This window comes from Camponotus vicinus, unplaced genomic scaffold (genome assembly GCF_025532165.1).
Source record: "Camponotus vicinus isolate PSW18456_S1 unplaced genomic scaffold, iyCamVici1.0 SCAF_8, whole genome shotgun sequence".
NCBI lineage: Eukaryota > Metazoa > Arthropoda > Insecta > Hymenoptera > Formicidae > Camponotus > Camponotus vicinus.
Genome location: NW_028141980.1, coordinates 16,812,227 through 16,834,993, shown reverse-complemented (window position 1 = coordinate 16,834,993; position 22,767 = coordinate 16,812,227). Strand labels below are relative to the sequence as shown.

The following is a 22,767-nucleotide window of genomic DNA, read 5'->3' as shown; positions in this document are numbered from 1 at the left end:
TGTTACAATTTTCGCAATAATAACAGAAATATTAAATATTAAAATCGAACGAATGAAAGGAGCGCTCAGCCGATCGAGCGCTCCTTTCATCCGTCCGATTTTAATATTTAATATTTCTGTTATTATTGCGAAAATTGTAAAATGATATAAGACTTTTCTGTTCAATTTACTGGTCTCTGTCTCCTGTATATATATATATATATATATATATATATATATATATATATATATATATACAGGGTGTCAGGCAATTTTTGACCTTCAGGAAGTAAGAAGGTAGATTGGCTCAAATTAAGAAGGAAGGTACTATACTATTTTGCGATATTCGCAATAATTAACGAAAAATTAATTAAAGAAGATCGGCCAATGCGCGTGGCTAGAAGCACACGACGGCGAAGGCGGTCTGACTGTAACATAATGGCGGCGCGCGGCGAAGCGGTGATTGGGGAGGGGAGGAGCGATGAGTGTGTAAGCGCGTGGCGAAGGCTCCTCTTCTCCCCAATCACTGCTTCGCCGCGCGCCGCCATTATGTTACAGTCAGACCGCCTTTGCCGTCGTGTGCTTCGAGCCACGCGCATCGGTCGATCTTCTTTAATTAATTTTTCGTTAATTATTGCGAATATCGCAAAATAGTATAGTAACTTCCTTCTTAATTTGAGCCAATCTACCTTCACACTTCGGGACTGTCAAAATTTCCCAGCCACCCTGTATATATGTATATATATACAGGTATCCGCGAGATTGCACAGACACCCTGTATATATATACAGTGTCCGTCGTATCACGTGCCTAAAAAAAAACCATAAATAGATAACGTTAAGCGGAACTAAAACGTCATATACCATTTTGAAATGCACCACGTAAAATTCGAGATATTAATTTAAAAAATCGGCGAATATGCGCGTGTCCAGAAGCGCGTGCCGTCATCATGTTTCGGAGAGTCCGTCCACCGCCACCTTCCCACTCACCGCTACGCCACGTGTCGTCATTATGTTACAGTGAGACTGCCTTCGCCGCCGTGCGCTTCTAGCACACGCATTGGCCGATCTTTTTAAATTAATATCTCGAATTTTACGTGGTGCATTTCAAAATGGTATGTGACTTTTTAGTTCGATTTAACGAGATCTACTTATGGTTATTTTTTGGACAGATAATACGACGGATACTGTGTATATATACAGGTTGTCTGTGCAATCTCGTGTGCACAAGACACGCTTTACAAACTACTATAGCCTGTGCTTTTGATATATTAATTTATAAAATTGACTCTATATAATTGAATTTTATAAGAGTACATCTTACACGGTAACAGCTATAAGATTATTATGATCCGTTATATTTTGTCCGAGATAATTGGCGCAGAACATATATAAAATACTAATAAATGCAAATAAGGAAGGAAAATAAATTTCATCGACATTATCTGCGATCAAGGCAACCCGAAAAATCTAAAAAATACAAGTTTAGTAGCTACAGTCACTTTACCAGCTATTTTAGTAGCTGTTACAGCTAACCTGTTTTCTAGATATAGTTTTCCAAATCATTTTACGATACACAAATATTAATTTTCTAAATAAATTAATTAAAATATTACATAGTAAAATAAATATAATATAGTATATTTATATAAAAAATCATGCCTAGAAAATTTACATAGAAATTGTTAGTTTGGAGTGATTTTTATCGCATTAATTTATTTTGTTTACAAAAATATAAGGAGCAGTATTAGTGAATTAAAAATAATAGAGTAAAAAAGAAAAAAAGAAAGAGATGGGATGTACATATATCTCCCCCACTAAACAATACATATCACATATTTTGTTATATTATAGAATATAAAGTATTCATTTTCACAGATTTAAAAAACTTGAAATTCGAAATATACCTGAAAGAGATTAAGGCTCAGTGTTAATACTCCTACTATTATTAAACAGAACAACATTTTTTCAAATTTGGACGTCACAACTTTGCATAATCTTAAAACAAATAAGAAATATTACTAGACTATTATATACATACTATAGAATGGATACTAACTTCATAGCTTGCCAGTGTAAATCTACGGCATATCTTATTTCTTCTAATATCAATATACCATTCTTCGGACTATAATTTTGTAATATACTCTTTCTCATTGCGTGTTTGATGCGATAACTGTGAATACGATATTTATCAAGAAACATATTTATTTATCATTACAATATAATTTTGCAGATATAAAATCTACATTTATATTTAGAATTACAGTTTTATTTACAATCTCGATTAACTTGTTTTTGTTTTTTGTTTTACCTGGAGATTTCAAACAGCCCACAGGTATGTACAAGGTATGCAATAAGCATCGTTCCAGTTGCTACTGCTACAGCTATTCCTGTACAAAATGCTGCATTTAAGAGTAGCAGAATTAAAAAGAAATATTTTTCTTGATCGACGAAATATTCAGTCATAATCGGCAAACGATGTGGTCGAGAAACGTTTATCGGTAAAATAAAACCAATTATATTCGACCAAAATTGTACAACAATAAGAGCAGATATACTACAAATAGAAAGTGCTAAAACCGTTAAGAAGTAATTGTTATTTAATCTTCTGTTGCATAATGTTTGAAAAATTTGCATAAGATACGATATTTTGTTTTACTTGTAAACGCAAGCGTTAAACGTTTCGCATTACAGCTATATTTTTCAACGATAGTGTTTTCATATTCATCTCTTAGTTGGTCGTACACATGTTGAAGTTGTGTCAGTAAATCTTTTACCTGTTAATCCAACAATTTGTTATACCGTCTTTGAATGTCAGAAAGAATTGCTAGTTATAAAAATTTAATTGTCAGAAATGTTTCTTAAAATGGATATTATAAACTTATAGTTAACTTACAGTTTCGGTATTAATAGCGAAAAATATATATTGTATCACAAAGATAGTAAAAAAGAGCGCGCTAGATAGAATCTTGACGACAAAATCAGCGGTGTATTTTGAATTAAAAAATGTAGTAAACTGCAAATAATTTTTTAAAAATGTTTTATATTAAAGAATCTATTCTTATTTCTACCATTAATAACTTATAAGTTCTGCATAGTGAATTGTCAATTGTATAACGGATATTGCGTTAGAGATTATATTATTTCGTTAGAGATTATAGTAATATTTCGCTTTGTATGTTTTCGAATGAAAATATATTTAATTTTCATTTTATAATTTCACTTTAGTATTGAGTTTGATATATGTTGTAAAGAAGTAAGAAAGTGTATAAACAATATAAAAATAAATGATATATACTATTTTAGAATAAGGCATACAGATTATTTTTTTATTCCATATGGAAACAAATATATTTTAGGCATATATCATAAGCTTGTCTATATTTATTGACATTAAAGATTCTGCAGAAATATCATAATGAATCCAGTATTCTAAATTATAATAAATGCTTTTTTATGCATAATAATAATATAATTTTATATTATATGAAAATATTTTATAATTACAATTATATACAAGGAATGTCTCAAAATTATTGTGCTATATTAGAATAACAAAATATAAAGGTTGGTTGAAACCGAAAGTTTTATTATAGAAAAATATCGTGGCCTAATTTCCAGATAACAAATGGAGACAAACTAAGCCAATAATATCACATACAGTTTATGCAATCAAATAATATTACATAATATGCACACATATATACCGATCTGTTAATTATTTTCATTACTAAATTGATTTCAGCTTTTTGTTTAGTTTCTTTTTCGATGTTCTGTATAAATACACTTTTAATATATATTCTAAATACAATTTAGAAAATTATAAATAAGAAATACATAAGGAATAATAAAAAATTATAAATCAATGCATATAACTTATAATAATATCAAGATATTGTCTTACTTGAAACGAAACAGTAGAGATCAAAATACTAAGGAGGAAAATAAATCGAAGTCGATCGAGTTTTGACTGTTGATAGGGCCACAAGCCTATAACTAGCAGAAGCATTCTGTTAAGACTAAAATATTGTGTTGTTACACAGATCATCTCTGTACGAACTCTAGAACACGTATGACTGTGAAAAAATCGACGATGTGCGCTCCCCCCCCCCCTTTTGCACTTATCGATTAAATATTATCCACAAGTTTTCTCTTTTAGTGTAAAATTTAACGCAAATTTAATGTAATACCAGATATTAAGCAAAATATCATCGTGTAATCGAAACACATGTAATAAAAAAATTTCTCTGTGAATTATATGTATATACATATAATTATATAATCGATACGACGCTGAGTAAAGTATTTCAACATATCCTTTTAATATAAATAAAACCATTTTCATAAAATAACCCTGTGCAGGCGCTGTACTCTCTTTTCAATGTCGACACTTCAGTCTAATGCTGGCGCTCATAGAATATATTTGATCTTCAAGAGAGAGTGTCTTCTATATCTTCCTCTACAACTTTAAATATTTCGATGTCGGATCTATCTAGAGCTCATGTAACAGAATACATTAGATAATTACACGACACTTTATAAATATTTTAAATTGACGATTGGCACAATTAAGATCACATTGTTAGTATCTCCATTAAACATATTTTTATACATATGATACAAATGATACATACACATTATCTTAAAAAATAAATTCATTATTTTATATTAGCGTCCATATAATCACTTATATAAAAGAAAAACTATTATATATATATAAAATCGATTTTCTTTACTTAAGTGATTATAAAGATGCTAACGTAAAACAACGAATTATAATTGTTTCTTTTTTTAGTTAAATAATTATACTAATGAAAAATCCATGAATTTACTTTTAATAATAATGTGCGTGTATCAATATAAATATTATGCATTCAAAGTATCAAAATTGAAAGTAAAATAACTACATAAAAATGTATATCATAGTTTTTATTTGAAATATATTAAGTGCAAGATTCATTTTTGCAAATATAATATCTGAATAATATCTGAATAAATTAATGTTGCGTCTCCATATTTTTTTTAAACTCTAGTGAAATCTCTACTTGCTGCAAAATTGAATATCGTATCTTATTTGAAAACGAAAAGAAGGTGTTATTCTTTTGTTAATTCAATTATACTATTATTAGATTTAAACTCATCATTGTGTAGAGTAGAGTAAACGTAAAATAAGATACCGAGGCCTTGATTAACTACAATGAAATGTCCCCTATATCATTGCGCTATTCACACATAATATACGCTATTGTATATATATATTTTATATATAATCCTACCGTGGCGAAGCATTCTATAGATGAAACAAATATTCCAACTGTCAAAATAAAATCTTTGGATCTTTTTTGTAACAGAAACAATATCATTCTTTGTATATGTAAGGGAGCTATATACCATCGAACATTATATCTACAAAAGTTAGTTAATCTTAAGCGACGAATCGGTAATTTATGATAAATTATAACAATTCTTTTTAAACTTTCACTTGTTGTGCAAAAACATTAACTATTCTTTCTTCTCTCCCTCTCTTCTCTCTTGCTCTCTACTATTTTAATATAATAGTCTCTCTAAAGTGCGAATAAATTTCTTACACTTTATTTTACTAGAATGTTTCTTACACCGTAACAAATACATAATGATTATGATCTGTTACATCTTGACCAATATAGTTGGATATGAACATATATAAAATAGTGACTAATGCACCTAGAACAGGTACGATTAAATCCTTGATATTATCTAGTAATTTATCATCTGCAAATGTAATCTGAAAAATCTAAAACAATTCTACATTGATAATTAGATTCCCGCACATAAAACGTAATGATTTTACTAATAATAGCAAGCATTATGTTTTGTTATGGTTTCTACTAATTACTATAAAGACAGAAAATTATTTCTTAATAAAATATAATCCATTATTAATTATTAGGTTGGAGAGAAAGTAATCTGGATTTTTTTCAAGAAAAATATGTATTAAAAAATGATTAGAACATTTCTTTGCAACTAAAATAATTGCCGTTTAACTCTACTATCTTCAGCCATCTTTCAGGCAGAAGTTGAATTCGGTAATGAAGACTGACTCTTTGATATAAGAAGAAAAAAATTCTTCGATCTATTTCTCGATTTCAGTCACATTTTAAAAGCGTTGTCCTTTTAAATCGTGCTACATCGATTGAAATAGATAATAATCCTTCAGATTAAAACAAGTTTGACAATATATATTTACAATGTAAAGTATTCATTTAAAAGTAATGTAACAATGCATACATTGCAAGTAGCGAAAATAAAACTTGAGTAAAATTAAATGAATTTGTATCAATGTTTTATATTTAAAATAAAAAGAAGCTCAGTTTTTTATGCACTGAAAATTTATGTAATCTATGTAAAATCCTATATAATCTATGTAATTTGTGTAATTCATGTAATTTATATAATCTATGTAATGCATGTAATGTTTGTAATCTATGTAATCTATGTAATCTATATAATCTGTGGAAACTATGTATCTCTTTTTATTATTTTTTTTTTTAATTGAATATATCTATATCTTTGGAGATCTCTTCAGGTACAAATTATGGGATTAAATATTAACTATTTTGGATGTAATATAAAAAAATTGTAATTGAGATTTGATTAATTAAATTTTAGCCAGATTGCAATTTATTCGTTATTATTTTTCTTCTTACCTTATTATTGCGTTGAATATATGACGGTAAAATATGAGACCGAAGCTTTCACCAACTGTAATGTTTACTTGTAATATAAAATGTTTACTTATAATATTTAAATGTATTCTGAGATATATTGATTTCCTTACCGTGGCAAAACACTCTAAGGATGCGACAAATAATCCACCGATGTCTAAAGTGAAATCTTTAGCATTTCTTAACAACAAAAACAGCATCAGTTTCTGTACATATAAAGGAGCTATGTACCATTGAACGTTATATCTACAAAATTAATATGAATATAATATTTATGATTTTATATCAATAGCTATATGGTAGATGCGTGCGCTTGCGCGCGGCATAACACTTATACATATATATATATATATACATATATATATATATATATATATGTATATATATACAGGTGGGTGTTTCATTTTAATTTCCCCAGGCAAATATTTCGAAAAATAATGAAAATTCGAAAAAATGTTTCAAACAAAAGTTGTATGGTTTCGAGGGGGACATAAAAGGGTTCCATTAGTTTGACCTTGAAGAGTCACCTGAAGGTCACATGAAAGTCACCTTCAATTTTTTATATGGAAATGCCTACTTTTTATTGCACATTTTTGCAGCTTATCTCGAGAGCTTTCCAAAACACTATAATTAAGTTAGTTTTTATTAAGTACTTTCCAAATTATGAGGCTTGAAATCGTTTCTTAATTTTACACCGTAAAATATCTAGAAAAATATTCATTTTTCAATTATCTTACCTTAATACTTTTATGTACAAAATAATGAGAGAAATCAATTGGCGTAAAGAAAATACATAGTTATTTTTAAGAAAAAATATGTAATTGTTAATTGCAAATTTTTAAATTGTTAATTTGCAATTAACAATTACATTTTTTTTTCCGAAACAATTATGTGTTTTCTTTACACCAATCGATTTCTCACATTATATTGTACATAAAAGTATTAAGGTAAGATAATCGAGAAAAGAATTTTACAAGATATTTTACGGTTTATGTAAAATTAAGAAATGATTTCAAGCCTCATAACTCGGAAAGTACTTAATGAAAACTAACTTAATTAAAGTGTTTTGGAAAGCTCTCGAGATGAGTTATAAGAATATGTAATAAAAAATAGGGAATTCCATTTAAAAAATCCAAAGTGACCTTGCCCTGACCTTGACAACGCCACCCAAGGTCAAACCAATGGTACCATCTTATGTCCCCCTTCAAGCCATACAACTTATATTCGAAACATTTTTCGATTTAATGCAGTGTTTCTGAGATATTCGCGTGTATTGATTAAAATGGTCTACCCTGTATATATATATACAGGGTGTAACTAAAAAAGCGCCCATGGAGCAAATAGCGTTATTCCTGATTAAAAATCGAATCGAAAAGTCCTGAACCATTTTTTTCTATAATGCTTAATAAAGCGGTAAATATTGCGTAAAGTTGCGCCAATAAGCACCGACCTTTAGCTGGGCGCACGTCAGTGAGCCGCGCGCCTGGTAGTGTGCGTGAGCGCTACGGCGCTGTCATGCCGCTATCGTACAATATTCCTATGAGTCGTAATAATGCGAAAAACTTTATTTTGCATTAAAAATCATATTTCTTCCGTCAAAAGCGGTTCCTTAATGAAAATTTCGACAAGGAGGCTAAAGGTCGCTTATTGGCCCAACTTTACTCAATAATTACAGCTTTATTAAGTATTATAGAAAAAAATGATTCAGGATTTTTCGACTCGATTTTTAATCATGAATAACGCTTTTTGTTCCGTGGGCGCTGTTTTAGTTACACCTCATATATATATATATATATATATATATATATATATATATATATATGTATATGCATATGCATATTTATCCGCGTGCAACTCACGCTTTACAAACTACTATAACCTGTGCCTTTGATATAATAGTTTATAAAACTGATTCTATATAATTGAATTTTATAAGAGTATATCTTACACGGTAACAGCTACAAGATTATTATGATCCGTTAAATTTTGCGGGATATAATTGGCGCAGAACATGTATAAAATACAGATAAATGCAAGTAAGGAAGGGAAAAAAATTTCATCGACATTACCTGCGATCGAGGAAACCCGAAAAATCTAAAAAATACAAGTTTAGTAGTTACAGTCACTTTAGCAGCTGTTTTAGTAGTTGTTACAGCTAACCTGTTTTCTAGATATAGTTTTCTAAATCATTCTACGATACACATATATTAATTTTCTAAATAAATTAATGAAAATGTTATATAGTAAAATAAATATAATATAGAAAATTTATATAAAAATCATGCCCAGAAAATTTACATAGAAATTGTCAGTTTGGAGTGATTTTTATCGCATTAATTTATTTTGTTTACAAAATTATAAGAAGCAGTATGTGATTTTAGTGAATTAAAAATAATAGTGTAAAAAAGAATAAGAGAAAGAGACGGGATACACATATCTCTCCCCCAATAAACAATACATATCGTATATTCTGTTACATTATAAAATATAAAGCACTCATTTTTACAGATTTAAAAAACTTGAAATTCGAAATATACCTGAAAGAGATTAAGGCTCAGTGATATTACTCCTACTGCTATTAAACAGGACAACATTTTTTCAAATCTGGACACCAAAGCTTTGGATAATCTTAAGACAAAGAAATATTATTAGACTATTATATACATACTATAGAATGGATACTAACTTCATAGCTTGCCGATGTAAATCTACGGCATATCTTATTTCTTCTAATATCAATATATCGCTCTTCGGACTATAATTTTGTAACATACTCTCTCTCATTGCGTGTTTGATGTGATAACTGTGAATACAATATTTATCAAGAAACATATTTATTTGTCATTGCAATATAATTTTGCACATATAAAATCTACATTTATATAGAATTACAGTTTCATTTACAATTTCGATTAACGTTTTTGTTTTCTGTTTTACCTACAGATTTTAAACAGTCCACAGATATGTACAAGGTATGCAATAAGCATCGTTCCAGTTGCTACTGATACAGCTATTCCTGTACAAAATGCTGCATTTAAGTGTAGCAGAATTAAAAAAAAATATTTTTCTTGATCGACGAAATATTCAGTCGTAATCGGCAAACGATGTGGTCGAGAAACGTTTATGGGTAAAATAATATTAATTATATTCGACCAAAATTGTACAACAATAAGACCAGATATACTACAAATAGAAAGTGCTAAAACCGTTAAGAAGTAATTGTTATTTAATCTTCTGTTGCATAATGTTTGAAAATTTTACATATGATACGATATTTTGTTACTTGTAAGCGCAAGCGTATAACGTTTTGCATTATAGCTATATTTTTCAACAATAGCGTTTTCATATTCATCTTTTAGTTGATCGTACACATGTTGAAGTTGTATCAATAAATCTTTTACCTGTTAATCCAACAATTTGTTATACCGTCATAAATGTCAGAAAAAATTGCTAGTTATAAAAATTTAATTGTTATAAATGTTTCTTAAAATAGATATTATAAATAATAGATATTATAAATTTATAGTTAACTTACAGTTTCGGTATTAATAGCGAAAAATATATATTTTATCACAAACAAAGTAAAAAAGAGCGCGCTAGATAGAGTCTTGATGACAAAATCAGCGGTGTATTTTGAATTCAAAAATGTAGTAAACTGCAATTAATAATTTTACAATAATTTTTAAAAAATGTTTTGTATTATAGAACCTGTTCTTATTTTTACCGTAAATAATTTGTAAGTTTTGCACAGTGAATTGTCAATTTTATAACGGATATTGCGTTAGAGATTGTATTATTCCGTTAGAGATTATAATAAAATTTCGCTTTCTATGTTTTCGAACAAAAATATATTTAATTTTTGTTTTATAATTTCATTCTAGTATTGATTTTGATATACATTATAATCAATGAAGTAAGAAAGTGTATAAACAATATAAAAATAAATTATATACTATTCTAGAATAAGGCATACAGATTAATTTTTTATACCATATAGAAACAAATATATTTTAGGTATATATCATAAGTTTGTCTACATTTATTGACATTAGAAATTCTGCAGAAATATCATAATAAATCCAGTATCCTAAATTATAATAATTGCTTTTTTATGCATAATAATAATATAATTTGATATTATATGAAAATATTTCGTAATTACAATTATATACAGGGAATGTCTCAAAATTGTTGTATATATTAGAATAACATAATATAAAGACTGGTTGAAACCGAAAGTTTTATTATAGAAAAATGTCGTGGCCTAATTTCTAGATAACAAATGGAGACAAACTAAGACAATGATATCACATACAGTTTATGCAATCAAATAATATTGCAAAAACATTATATGCACGCATACTTGCCAATCTGTTAATTATTTTCATTACTAAATTGATTTCTTCTTTTTGTTTAGCTTATTTTTCGATGTTCTGTATAAATACACTTTCCAATATGAATTATAATTGCAATTTAGAAAATCATAAATGAGAGATTGAAGTACACAATGAATAATAAAATATTATAAATCACTGCATATTATAGCTTATAACTCAATAATATCAAGATATTGTCTTACTTGAAATAAAACAGCAGAGATCAAAATAGTAAGGAAGAAAATAAATCGAAGTCGATCGAGTTTTGACTGTTGATAGGGCCACAAGCCTATAACTAGCAGAAGCATTCTGTTAAGGCTAAAATATTGTGTCGTTACACAGATCATCTCTCTACGAACTCTAGAACATGTATGACTGAAAAGAATCGACGACGTGCGCTCCCCCCCTTTTGCCCTAATCGATTAAATATTATCCACAAGTTTTCTCTTTTAATGTAAAATTCAACGCGAATTTAATGTAATACCAGATATTAAGCAAAATATCGTGTAATCGAAACACATGTAATCAAAAAATTTCTCTGTGAATTATATGTATATACATATAATTACATAATCGATACAACGCTGAGTAAAGTACTTCAACATATCATTTTAATATAAATAAAACCTTTTTCATTATAAAATAATCCTGCGCAAGCGCTATACTCTCTTTTCAATGTCGACTTCAGTCTAATGCTGGCGCTCATAGAATACATATGACCTTCAAGAGTGTTTCTCTTATATCTTCCTCTACAACTTTAAACATTTCGATATCGGACCTATCTAGAGCTGATGTAACAGAATACATTAGATAATTACACGACACTTATTAAATATTTTAAATTGACGATTGGCACAATTAAGATCATAGTTGTTAGTATCTCCCCCCATTAAAGATATTTTTATATATATAAATGATACATACATATAATTTTAAAAAATAAATTCATTGTTTTATATTAGCGTCCATATAATCACTTATGTAAAAGAAAAACTATTATATATATATAAAATCGATTTTCTTTACTTAAGTGATTATAAAGATGCTAACGTAAAACAACGAATTATAATTGTTTCTTTTTTTAGTTAAATGATTATACTAATGAAAAACCCATGAATTTACTTTTAATAATAATGTGCGTGTATCAATATAAATATTATACATTCAAAGTGTCAAAATTGAAAGTAAAATCACTACATAAAAATGTGTATCATAGTTTTTATTTGAAATATATTAAGTGCAAGATTTATTTTTGCAAATATAATATCTGAATAATATCTGAATAAATTAATGTTGCGCCTCCATATTTTTTTTAAACTCTAGCGAAATCTCTACTTGCTGCAAAATTGAATGTCATATCTTATTTGAAAACGAAGAGATGTTATCCTTTTGTTAATTCAATTATACTATTATTGGATTTAAACTCATCATTATGTAGAGTACATAAACGTAAAATAAGATACCGAGGCCTTGATTAACTACAATGAAAGATCCCTTATATCATTGCGCTATTCATAATATGCGCTATTGTATATATATATTTTATATATAATCCTACCGTGGCGAAGCATTCTATAGATGAAACAAATATTCCAACTGTCAAAATAAAATCTTTGGATCTTCTTTGTAACAGAAACAATATCATTCTTTGTATATGTAAAGGAGCTATATACCATCGAACATTATATCTACAAAAGTTAGTTAATTGTAAGCGACGAATCGGTAATTTACGATAAATTATAACAATTCTTTTTAAACTTTCTCTTGTTGTGCAAAAACATTGACTATTCTCTCCTCTCCTCTCTCTCTCTCTTTCTCTCTCTCCCTCCTCTCTCTTCTCTCTCTCGCTCTTTACTATTTTAATATAATAGTCTCTCTAAAGTGCGAATAAATTTCTTACACTTTATTTTACGAGAATGTTTCTTACACCGTAACAAATACATTATGATTATGATCTGTTATATCTTGACCAATATAGTTGGATATGAACATATATAAAGTAGTGACTAATGCACCTAGAACAGGTACGATTAAATCCTTGATATTATCTAGTAATTTATCATCTGCAGATGTAATCTGAAAAATCTAAGACAATTCTACATTGATAATTAGATTCCCGCACATACAACGTAATAATGATTTTACTAAAAATAGCAAGCATTTTATGCTTTGTTATGGTTTCTACTAATTATTATAAAGAAAATTATTCCTAAAATATAATCCGTTATTAATTATTAGGTTGGAGAGAAAGTAATCTGGAATTTTTCGAAAAAAATATGTATTTAAAAAAATGATTAGAACATTTCTTTGCAACTAAAATAATTGCTGTTTGACTCTACTATCTTCTGCCATCTTTCAGGCGGAAGTTGAATTCCGTATTAAAGGCTGGCTCTTTGATTTAAAGAATTCTTCGATCTATTTCTCGATTTCGATTACATTTTAAAAGCGTTATCCCTTTAAACCGTGCTGCATCGATTGAAATAGATAATAATCTGAAGGCGCCCCATCTAGTGAATGGCAGAATGCAGGACTTCCTAATCCAAGTCGATTAAGGTGTTCACGACTGCAGTGATATGTATTGTTTTTACGAAAGAATGACCTTAAATCGATTTGAGGCATATAACAATTGTTTATCGAGCAATGTTACGTTTAATTTGGTTGTAGATCTCAGCGGTGACTGTTTGATGTTGATTGGGTAAACATCTATTAGGGGATCTAGTCCCTATGATCTTAACTTTGACATATGTCACTACCTTAAGTAATTTCCAAAAAGTTTCAGTCGCCTCTCGTTGTTTATTACAAATTATAAACAAAAAAGTTTCACACATTATACGTAATTTTACTGACTACAGGGGTGATGTAGAATAGACGTTTGCCAGGAAAGTTGCCTCCCTTTGCCAGGAAGGTTGCAAACCCATATGGAATCGTGTAATAATAGACTTCGTACTGACTTTCGTACTGACAATAGTGTAGATCTTGCTTCGCATGTACGATTTCACATGGGTTTGCAAATTTTCGGATATCATAAAATACAATAATATACCTCCTGTCGTACTGAAAGCATAGGGCAGTATGAGTTGAACCTCGCTTCGAATGGAAAGTTGCAATCCATATAATAATAGACCTTGCTTCGCACTGACTAGGGGTGATGTAGAACAGACCTCGCTTTACCAGGAAAGTGGCAAACCCATGTGGAATCGTGTAATAATAGACTTCGTTTCGTACTGACAATAGGGGTGGTGTAGATCTTGCTTCGCATGTGTGGTTTCACATGGATTTGCAAATTTCTATCGGAAGCGAGGTTCAACCGACACTGCCCTGTGCTTTCAGTGCGATACGAAATCTATTATTATACATGATGTCCGAAAATTACATATAATTCGTGAAAATTTTTTTTTATAACTTTTTAATAAATAATAAGCGACGGTTAAAACTTTTTGGAGGTTATTCAGAGCAGTTGACAACATATGTCAAGATCAAGCTCATTGGGGTTGGATCGATATATTTACCATTGATTGTACCGGATCTGCTTTCCCATTTTAATGCCTCTAAATCTCTTGTTTTCATTGGTCATCCAAGACGCGATATATGATTGTCTTCGAGATCAAAATTTTCTCTTTTGAAGCGTCTAAACTATCTTTCACACATATCAGCTGATACAGTATTCTCTGCATATGTCTCACGAATCATTCGTTTGATTTTGGCAGCGTTTTTTTTCAAATTGAAAAATATAAACAATGACAAATATGCATTTTATTTAGCATCTTGTTAAATCGAAATAAATATATATATATGACAGACAAAAAGCTTGTCTTGCAGTAATTTTAATGTATGATAGACAAAACAAACAAAATGTGTATCACTCAAAAAACAAAAGTTATTAACAAAAATTATTACAATACACTGTAGTAATTTTTGCCATCTATCTGTGTGATTCGGATTACTTTCTCCCCAACCTAATATAATCCATTATTAACTTGAAGTATCAATATTATACACACACACGCAGGCTCTCTCTCTCTCTCCCCCCTCCTCCCTCCCTCCCTCTCTCTCCCCCCTTTCTCTCTCTTTCGTTCTCTTAGCATAGAAATATAAAAACTGGAAATTGTGTTATCAACTGGATTATCGCTATACTTACAACACAATTCTTGCTTTTGTATGTGAAATATGGAACGTTTGCTCAAAAGTTAAGATTGAAGAACGAAACAGAAAACTTACTCGATACAAATTGAGACTCATCGAGGTTACTCCACATATTATTAAACAAAACAGCATCGATTTAATACTCGATTGCAAATGTTGAGACAATCTTTAAAGAAAAATATGTCATATTACGAATAATAATAAACCTAACACATTATCAAATATATACTTCATGGCTTGTCGATGGATGTTCACAGCCCAAATTAAACCCTCGAATATTAAAAGTTTGTTTTTGGGATTAATATCTCGTAACTTGTTGTTGCTCATTGCGTGTTCGATACGGTAGCTAATAAATAAATTAATATTGTACATTGCAATTATGCTCATCAAATAAAATTTTTTGGCTTTAAAACGTTTCTTTTAAAAGTGACAAGATTATATTTATAATTTGTATTCTTACAGTTATATCTTTATGTCTCTTAAGTCTCTTCATGTTTACCTGGCAACCTTAAACATTCCACAAGTGTATTGAAGAAACGCAATAAGCGTTGTTCCTATTCCTATTGTTATAGTTACTCCAATGAAGAATGCTAAGCCAATATGCAGCAGAATCCAGAAGAAATATTTTTCTTGATCGACGAAGTATTCCACTATAACTGGTGTGCTTTGTGGTCTAGATATATTTATTGGTAATATAATATTGAGAATATTCGACCAAAATTGACCGACGATAATAACAGATACACCACAAATACCGCATACTAAAAGAATTAGAAAACAATTGTTATTCAAATTTTTATCAAATGATTTTTTAAAGTTGATTTATATCTCAAGCTCATTCATGCATTATAAATTTTATTATCTTTTTATTATCTTATTTTATTATATAAATGATAGGAAGGCTATTAGGATCAAAAAATATAGCAAATAGAGCACAAATGATAAGAGTGTAATTTTCCAAAAAAAAATATAAAATATTACAAATGTTTCGATTCAATTCAGGGTCTCTTCGATGTAGCCAGACATAAACTAAATAGGTATTCAAATTAAAATAAATAACATAATGATTATTGCGTTTGTACTTTGCGTTGACATCTCAGTTACGATAATTGCGGTATTTGCGGTTAATTGCCTTTAAAATTCATCCTTGTCACTGACCAAATTTATTTATATTTTATATTTTTATTTTTCCGACGTATATACAGCTAACGATTTTTATTTATTTTTTCTTTTCTTATTGTATTTAATTTTTTGTTATAGTGTGTTATTTATATTATACCGAAACGTTTATAATATTTTATATTTTTTTATTAAAAATTACATTCTTATCATTTGCGCTCCATTTACAACATTTTTTGATTCTCATAGTCTTCCTATCGTTTATGTGATTTTATCTTGTGGATTCATATTAATTATATAATGATTTAGACATATTAAATTATTTATATTTTCACTTTTTTATTAACCCGAACATGATAGGTTTTTATTATGTAATTTATAGCACACTTATATTTTTTCTAATATTTTATATCATTTAAATATATTCATTTTTAGTTAGTAATCATTGCATAAATGCATGTGATAAATTATATAATTTGACATACTTGATATATCATGTATATTTCTATATAAAAAGTATTGCATATTCTGTCTAAATCATTTTTCTGCTGAAATCTTGAAATTTTTGCACTGAAAATGAAGTATAATCGAATTAAAAAATTTACAAACATCTTACTCATAAGTGCAGTAGTATAACGATAAGCATTATATCCATACTCGTTAATGATAGCAAATTCGTTTTCGTCTTTTAACTCATTACATGCAAGTTGCAGGTGCTCCAGTAAATCTTTTACCTGTTTTTTTATTAATTATAATAATGTAATTTTATATTAATAATTTATTTTTATATTTTATACATTTATATACATAACAGAGAAATGTAAAAATTGTTCATGTAAGATTTCATTTAATAATAATATATTTCTATTTAATGTATATGTGTAGAGAGAGAGAGAGAGAGAGAGAGAGAGAGAGAGAGAAGAGAGAAAAAAGAGAGAATAAGTTATTAACTCATAAATTATTTCGCAAATTTTTAACTTGTAAACTAACTTACAGCTTCGATATTAATACAAAACATGTTATATTTTATCACAAAAACGGCAAAGATGGATGCGGTAGATAAAATTTTAGCGACAAAATCCGGAGTACATTTTTGTGAAATAAAGGGTGTACACTGTAAATAATAATTTTATTTACGAATATGTATTAAAAAATTATTTTTAGACAGTTAGAAGCGCGCATATAAATGCACAACTTTTTAATTTTATGTTATTAAACTTATTTTAAATAATTTTTATAATATAATGTTTGTTAGAAAATTATATTCATAAAGATCATTAAATGTGTGTCAATAAATGATGAAAATTTCATATAGATAAAAATTTGCTTTTCCAGTAATGACAATAATTATATATATATATATATATATATATATATATATATATATATATATATGTGTGTGTGTGTGTGTGTGTGTGTGTGTGTGTGCGTGCGTGCGTGCGCGCGCGCGTGTGTGTGTGTGTAATTATATAAGTGCAAAGAAAGTGAATACAATTATTTATAGTTAATATAATTTTATTTCAATCTAAATTATGTGATATATTTAAGATATGTATATATTTATTATTTATAATAATATATTAATATTATTATATTAAAATGCTTACCTGAAATATAAAACATGACGTCAAAATAGTTGACAGAAAAGTGAATTGAAGTCGAGTAAGGTTCGATTGTTTGTAAGGCCATAGACCAATAGCGAGTAAAAGAGTCCTATTCAATTTAAAATACTGAGTCTCGAAACGGATCATCGTTTTCCGAAGTCTGAGATGCATATGACAGTGAAATAATCAAAGAAAGTACACACATCCCCTCTAATTTCCATTGTTCGTTCAGATATTTCATTTTATTTATTATTTTTCTCTTCTCATATAAATTTTAGCACAAATTGCGTATAATTTCACAGAATGCAAGCCGACACAATATAATACGACGCGATAAAAGTAAAATGTCCATAGTTTAATGTTTTTCGCAATAAATTCCTTAATTCTTTGCGATCGATTTGATAACAGATAATTTCAGCAAGCGTTTACCATAAGAAAATAAAAGAAAATATTTATCGAATGAATTACTAAAGCGCGAAAGTCGCACATGCGTATTCCCTACTTTTCTTTTTCACCGCAAATTTACACGTTTCATTCTGTTGTCTGCAGTCGTGGCGTACATTTGATCTTCAAGACGAATCATTCACTATTGAGAGCATCGAATCTTTCTGATAAAGCTGATACTATTTAAGAGAATCGATCATACTTATGCATGATGTAAGTTAAACCAATTAGCAAACGGCGCGATGAAATTTCCCAATTTAAAAATTAAATACCGACACGTTATTAATTATCGTTTTATATATATATATATATATATATATATATATATATGTTACATAAATTTTTACTTACTACACACATTACTACTTACTACACTTTAATCAACAAAATGTTTGTTTCTCCATATTCTTTCTTACATAAAAAGCTTTGTACATGCTATAAAATAGAAATATCCACTTTTTTAATTTTTTAATACATAAAATATTATTTCTTTGTTAAAAGTATTTTGACTATGTTGTCATATATGATTCAAACTCGTCATTGTACAGAATATATAACTGTAAAGTAGGACACTGAGACCTTGACTAGCTAGAATGAAAAATATTTGATTGCGTTTATCATTAGTAATATACGCTCTAAGTATATTTTACATATTATCTTACCGTGGCGAAAAATTCTAGAGATATGACAAATAATCCGGCATAATTCAACATAAAATCTTTGGACTTTCTTTGTAATAGGAATAATATTATTTTCTGTATATGTAAGGGAGCTATATACCACTGAACGTTATATCTACAATAATAAATAATTATAAGTGACGAATCGATAATTTAAGACAAACTTTTTAAGTTTGTGTTCGTTGTATAAAAATATCTCCTATAATTTAACATAACAGTCTCTAAAGTGAAAATAGATTTCTTAAGTAAAATTTTATTTCGCAAAAATATTACTTACACCGTAACAAATATGTCGCGATTGTGATCCGTTATATATTGACCAATACAGTTAGATAAGAACATGTATGAGAAAATGATTATTGCATATAATAAGGGTATTATTAATTCCTTGACATTATATAAAGATATATCATCTGCAGATATAATCTGAAAAATCTGAGACACGAGATCTACGTTGATAATTAGTCTCTCGCACGTACAATGTATGGCTTTACTATGACTAACAATATGCTTTTATGTTTTGTTTTGGTTTCTATATTAATTTTAATAAAGTCAAAAAATCTGATATTAATTAACTTGAATTATCAATGTTATTACAGTCTCTTTTTTTTCTTTTGTAATATAAAAATACAAAATTGTTTGATAACTTTGAGGTCATCTGAATGAAAGATTATCGTATTTTATTAATTGTTACAACAGTCCACAACAGGAAACAGGATTCTATTCTATACTTTTGTATGTTGTTGTTTACTTTGAAATATGCTTATCTAGAAAAATGATTGAAGAACGAAACAGAAAACTTACTCGATACATCTTGAGGCTCATCGAGGCTACTCCAAATATTATTAAACAGCATACCATCGGTTCAATACTCAATTGTATGTTAGTAGACAGACTTTAAACAAGAAGAAAAATGTTATATTATAAATAATAATAAATCAAACACATTATTAAATACATGCATACTTCATAGCTTGTCGATGAATGTCTACAGCTCAAATTAAACCTTCCAATATCGAAAATTTGTTTTTGACATTACTATTTCGTAACATGTTGTTGCTCATTGCGAGCTCGATACGATAGCTAATAAATAAATTAATATAACGTATATTGTAATTATGCTCATCAAATAACATATTTTTGATTTTATTAATGTTTCTTATGAAAATGACAAGATTACATTTATAACTCTCATTCTTATGGCTGTTCCCTTCACCTTCGTACCTGGCTATCTTAAACATTCCACAAGTGTATTGAAGATACGCAACAAGCGTTGTTCCTATTCCTACCATTGCAATTATTCCGACGAGAAACGCTTAAGGCAAATAAGAAATATTACTAGACTATTATGTACATACTATAGAATGGATACTAACTTCATAGCTTGCCGGTGTACATCTACGGCATATCTTATTTCTTCTAATATCAATATATCAATATATCTTCTTGGGACTATAATTTTGTAATATACTCTTTTTCATTGCGTGTTTGATGCGATAACTGTGAATACGATATTTATCAAGAAACATATTTATTTATCATTACAATATAATTTTGCAGATACAAAATCTACATTTATATTTAGAATTACAGTTTTATTTACAATCTCGGTTAACTCGTTTTTGTTATTTGTTTTACCTAGAAATTTCAAACAGTCCACAGATATGTACAAGGTATGCAATAAGCAACGTTCCAGTTGCCACTAATACAGCTATTCCTGTACAAAATGCTGCATTTAAGTGTAGGAGAATTAAAATGAAATATTTTTCTTGATCGACGAAATAATCAGCAAACGATGTGGTCGAGAAACGTTTATCGGTAAAATAATATCAATTATATTCGACCAAAATTGTACAACAATAAGAGCAAATATACTACAAATAGAAAGTGCTAAAACCGTTAAGAAGTAATTATCATTTAATCTTCTGTTGCATAATGTTTAAAATTTTACACATGATACGATATTTTGTTTTACTTGTAAGCACAAGCGTATAACGTTTCGCATTGTAGCTATATTTTTCAACGATAGCGTTTTCATGTTCATCTTTTAATTGGTCGTACACATGTTGAAGTTGTGTCAGCAAATCTTTTACCTGTTAATCCAATTTGTTATACCGTCTTTGAATGTCAGAAAGAATTGCTAGTTATAAAAATTTAATTGTCAGAAATGTTTCTTAAAATGGATATTATAAACTTATAGTTAACTTACAGTTTCGGTATTAATAGCGAAAAATATATATTGTATCACAAAGATAGTAAAAAAGAGCGCGTTAGATAGAATCTTGACGACAAAATCAGCGGTGTATTTTGAATTAAAAAATGTAGTAAACTGCAAATAATTTTTTAAAAATGTTTTATATTAAAGAATCTATTCTTATTTCTACCATTAATAACTTATAAGTTTTGCATAGTGAATTGTCAATTGTATAACGGATATTGCGTTAGAGATTATATTATTTCGTTAGAGATTATAGTAATATTTCGCTTTGTATGTTTTCGAATGAAAATATATTTAATTTTCATTTTATAATTTCACTTTAGTATTGAGTTTGATATATGTTGTAAAGAAGTAAGAAAGTGTATAAACAATATAAAAATAAATGATATATACTATTTTAGAATAAGGCATACAGATTATTTTTTTATTCCATATGGAAACAAATATATTTTAGGCATATATCATAAGCTTGTCTATATTTATTGACATTAAAGATTCTGCAGAAGTATCATAATGAATCCAGTATTCTAAATTATAATAATTGCTTTTTTATGCATAATAATAATATAATAATAATTTTACATTATATGAAAATATTTCGTAATTACAATTATATACAGGGAATGCCTCAAAATTATTTATATGCTATATTAGAATAACAAAATATGAAGACTGGTTGAAAGTTTTATTATAGAAAAATATCGACCTACTTTCCAGAAAACAAATGGAGACAAACTAAGCCAATGATATCACATACAGTTTATGCAATCAAATAATATTACATAAACATAATATGCACGCATACTTGCTAATCAGTTAATTATTTTCATTACTAAATTAATTTTATCTTTTTGTTTAGCTTCTTTTTCGATGTTCTGTATAAATACACTTTCCAACATATATTATAAATGCAATTTAGAAAATTATAAATGAGAGATTGAAGTACACAATGAATAATAAAATATTATAAATCGCTGCACATTATAGCTTATAACTCAATAATATCAAGATATTGTCTTACTTGAAATAAAGCAGCAGAGATCAAAATAGTAAGGAAGAAAATAAAACGAAATTGATCGAGTTTTGACTATTGATAGGGCCACAAGCCTATAACTAGCAGAAGCATTCTGTTAAGACTAAAATATTGTGCCGTTACACAGATCATCTCTCTACAAACTCTAGAACACGTATGACTGTGAAAAAAATTGACGACGTGCGCTCCCCTCCCTTTTGCACTAATCGATTAAATAATAGGTGCTTTCCATTTACATCAAAACTCAAATGAATCTCATTTCTGTCTTTCTTTAACATGAATGTTAAAGAAAGACAAAAGTGAGATTTATCTGAGTTTTGATGTAAATGGAAAGCACCTATTATTCACAAGTTTTCTCTTTTAGTGTAAAATTCAACGCGAATTTAATGTAATACCAAGTATTAAGCAAAATGTTATCGTGCAAGCGAAACACATGTAATCAAAAAATTTCTCTGTGAGTTATAT

The 22,767-nt window shown here is 28.3% G+C and overlaps 3 protein-coding genes across 10 annotated transcripts in view; 1 reads left to right on the top strand and 2 right to left on the bottom strand.

The window, feature by feature from the left end:
• Positions 1–22,767, top strand: part of Slob (Slowpoke binding protein) — a 357,719-nt gene that overhangs the window by 106,562 nt on the left and 228,390 nt on the right. The gene's annotated exons all lie outside the window — the stretch shown is intronic.
• On the bottom strand, positions 5,593–11,408 carry LOC145976413 (uncharacterized). Its single transcript, XM_083107469.1, has 7 exons — positions 11,265–11,408; positions 10,221–10,340; positions 9,969–10,086; positions 9,623–9,884; positions 9,372–9,488; positions 9,223–9,313; positions 5,593–5,745 (listed from the first exon to the last, which is right to left on the bottom strand). The coding sequence occupies exons 1-7, from the start codon at positions 11,406–11,408 to the stop codon at positions 5,593–5,595; spliced, it is 1,005 nt and encodes a 334-aa protein (XP_082963595.1).
• On the bottom strand, positions 12,985–18,086 carry LOC145976412 (uncharacterized). The gene is made up of 7 exons (XM_083107466.1): positions 17,931–18,086; positions 17,318–17,437; positions 16,940–17,057; positions 15,704–15,965; positions 15,434–15,550; positions 15,280–15,370; positions 12,985–13,146 (listed from the first exon to the last, which is right to left on the bottom strand). Exons 1-7 carry the CDS (start codon positions 18,072–18,074, stop codon positions 12,985–12,987), a joined length of 1,014 nt encoding a protein of 337 aa, XP_082963592.1. The 5' UTR covers positions 18,075–18,086.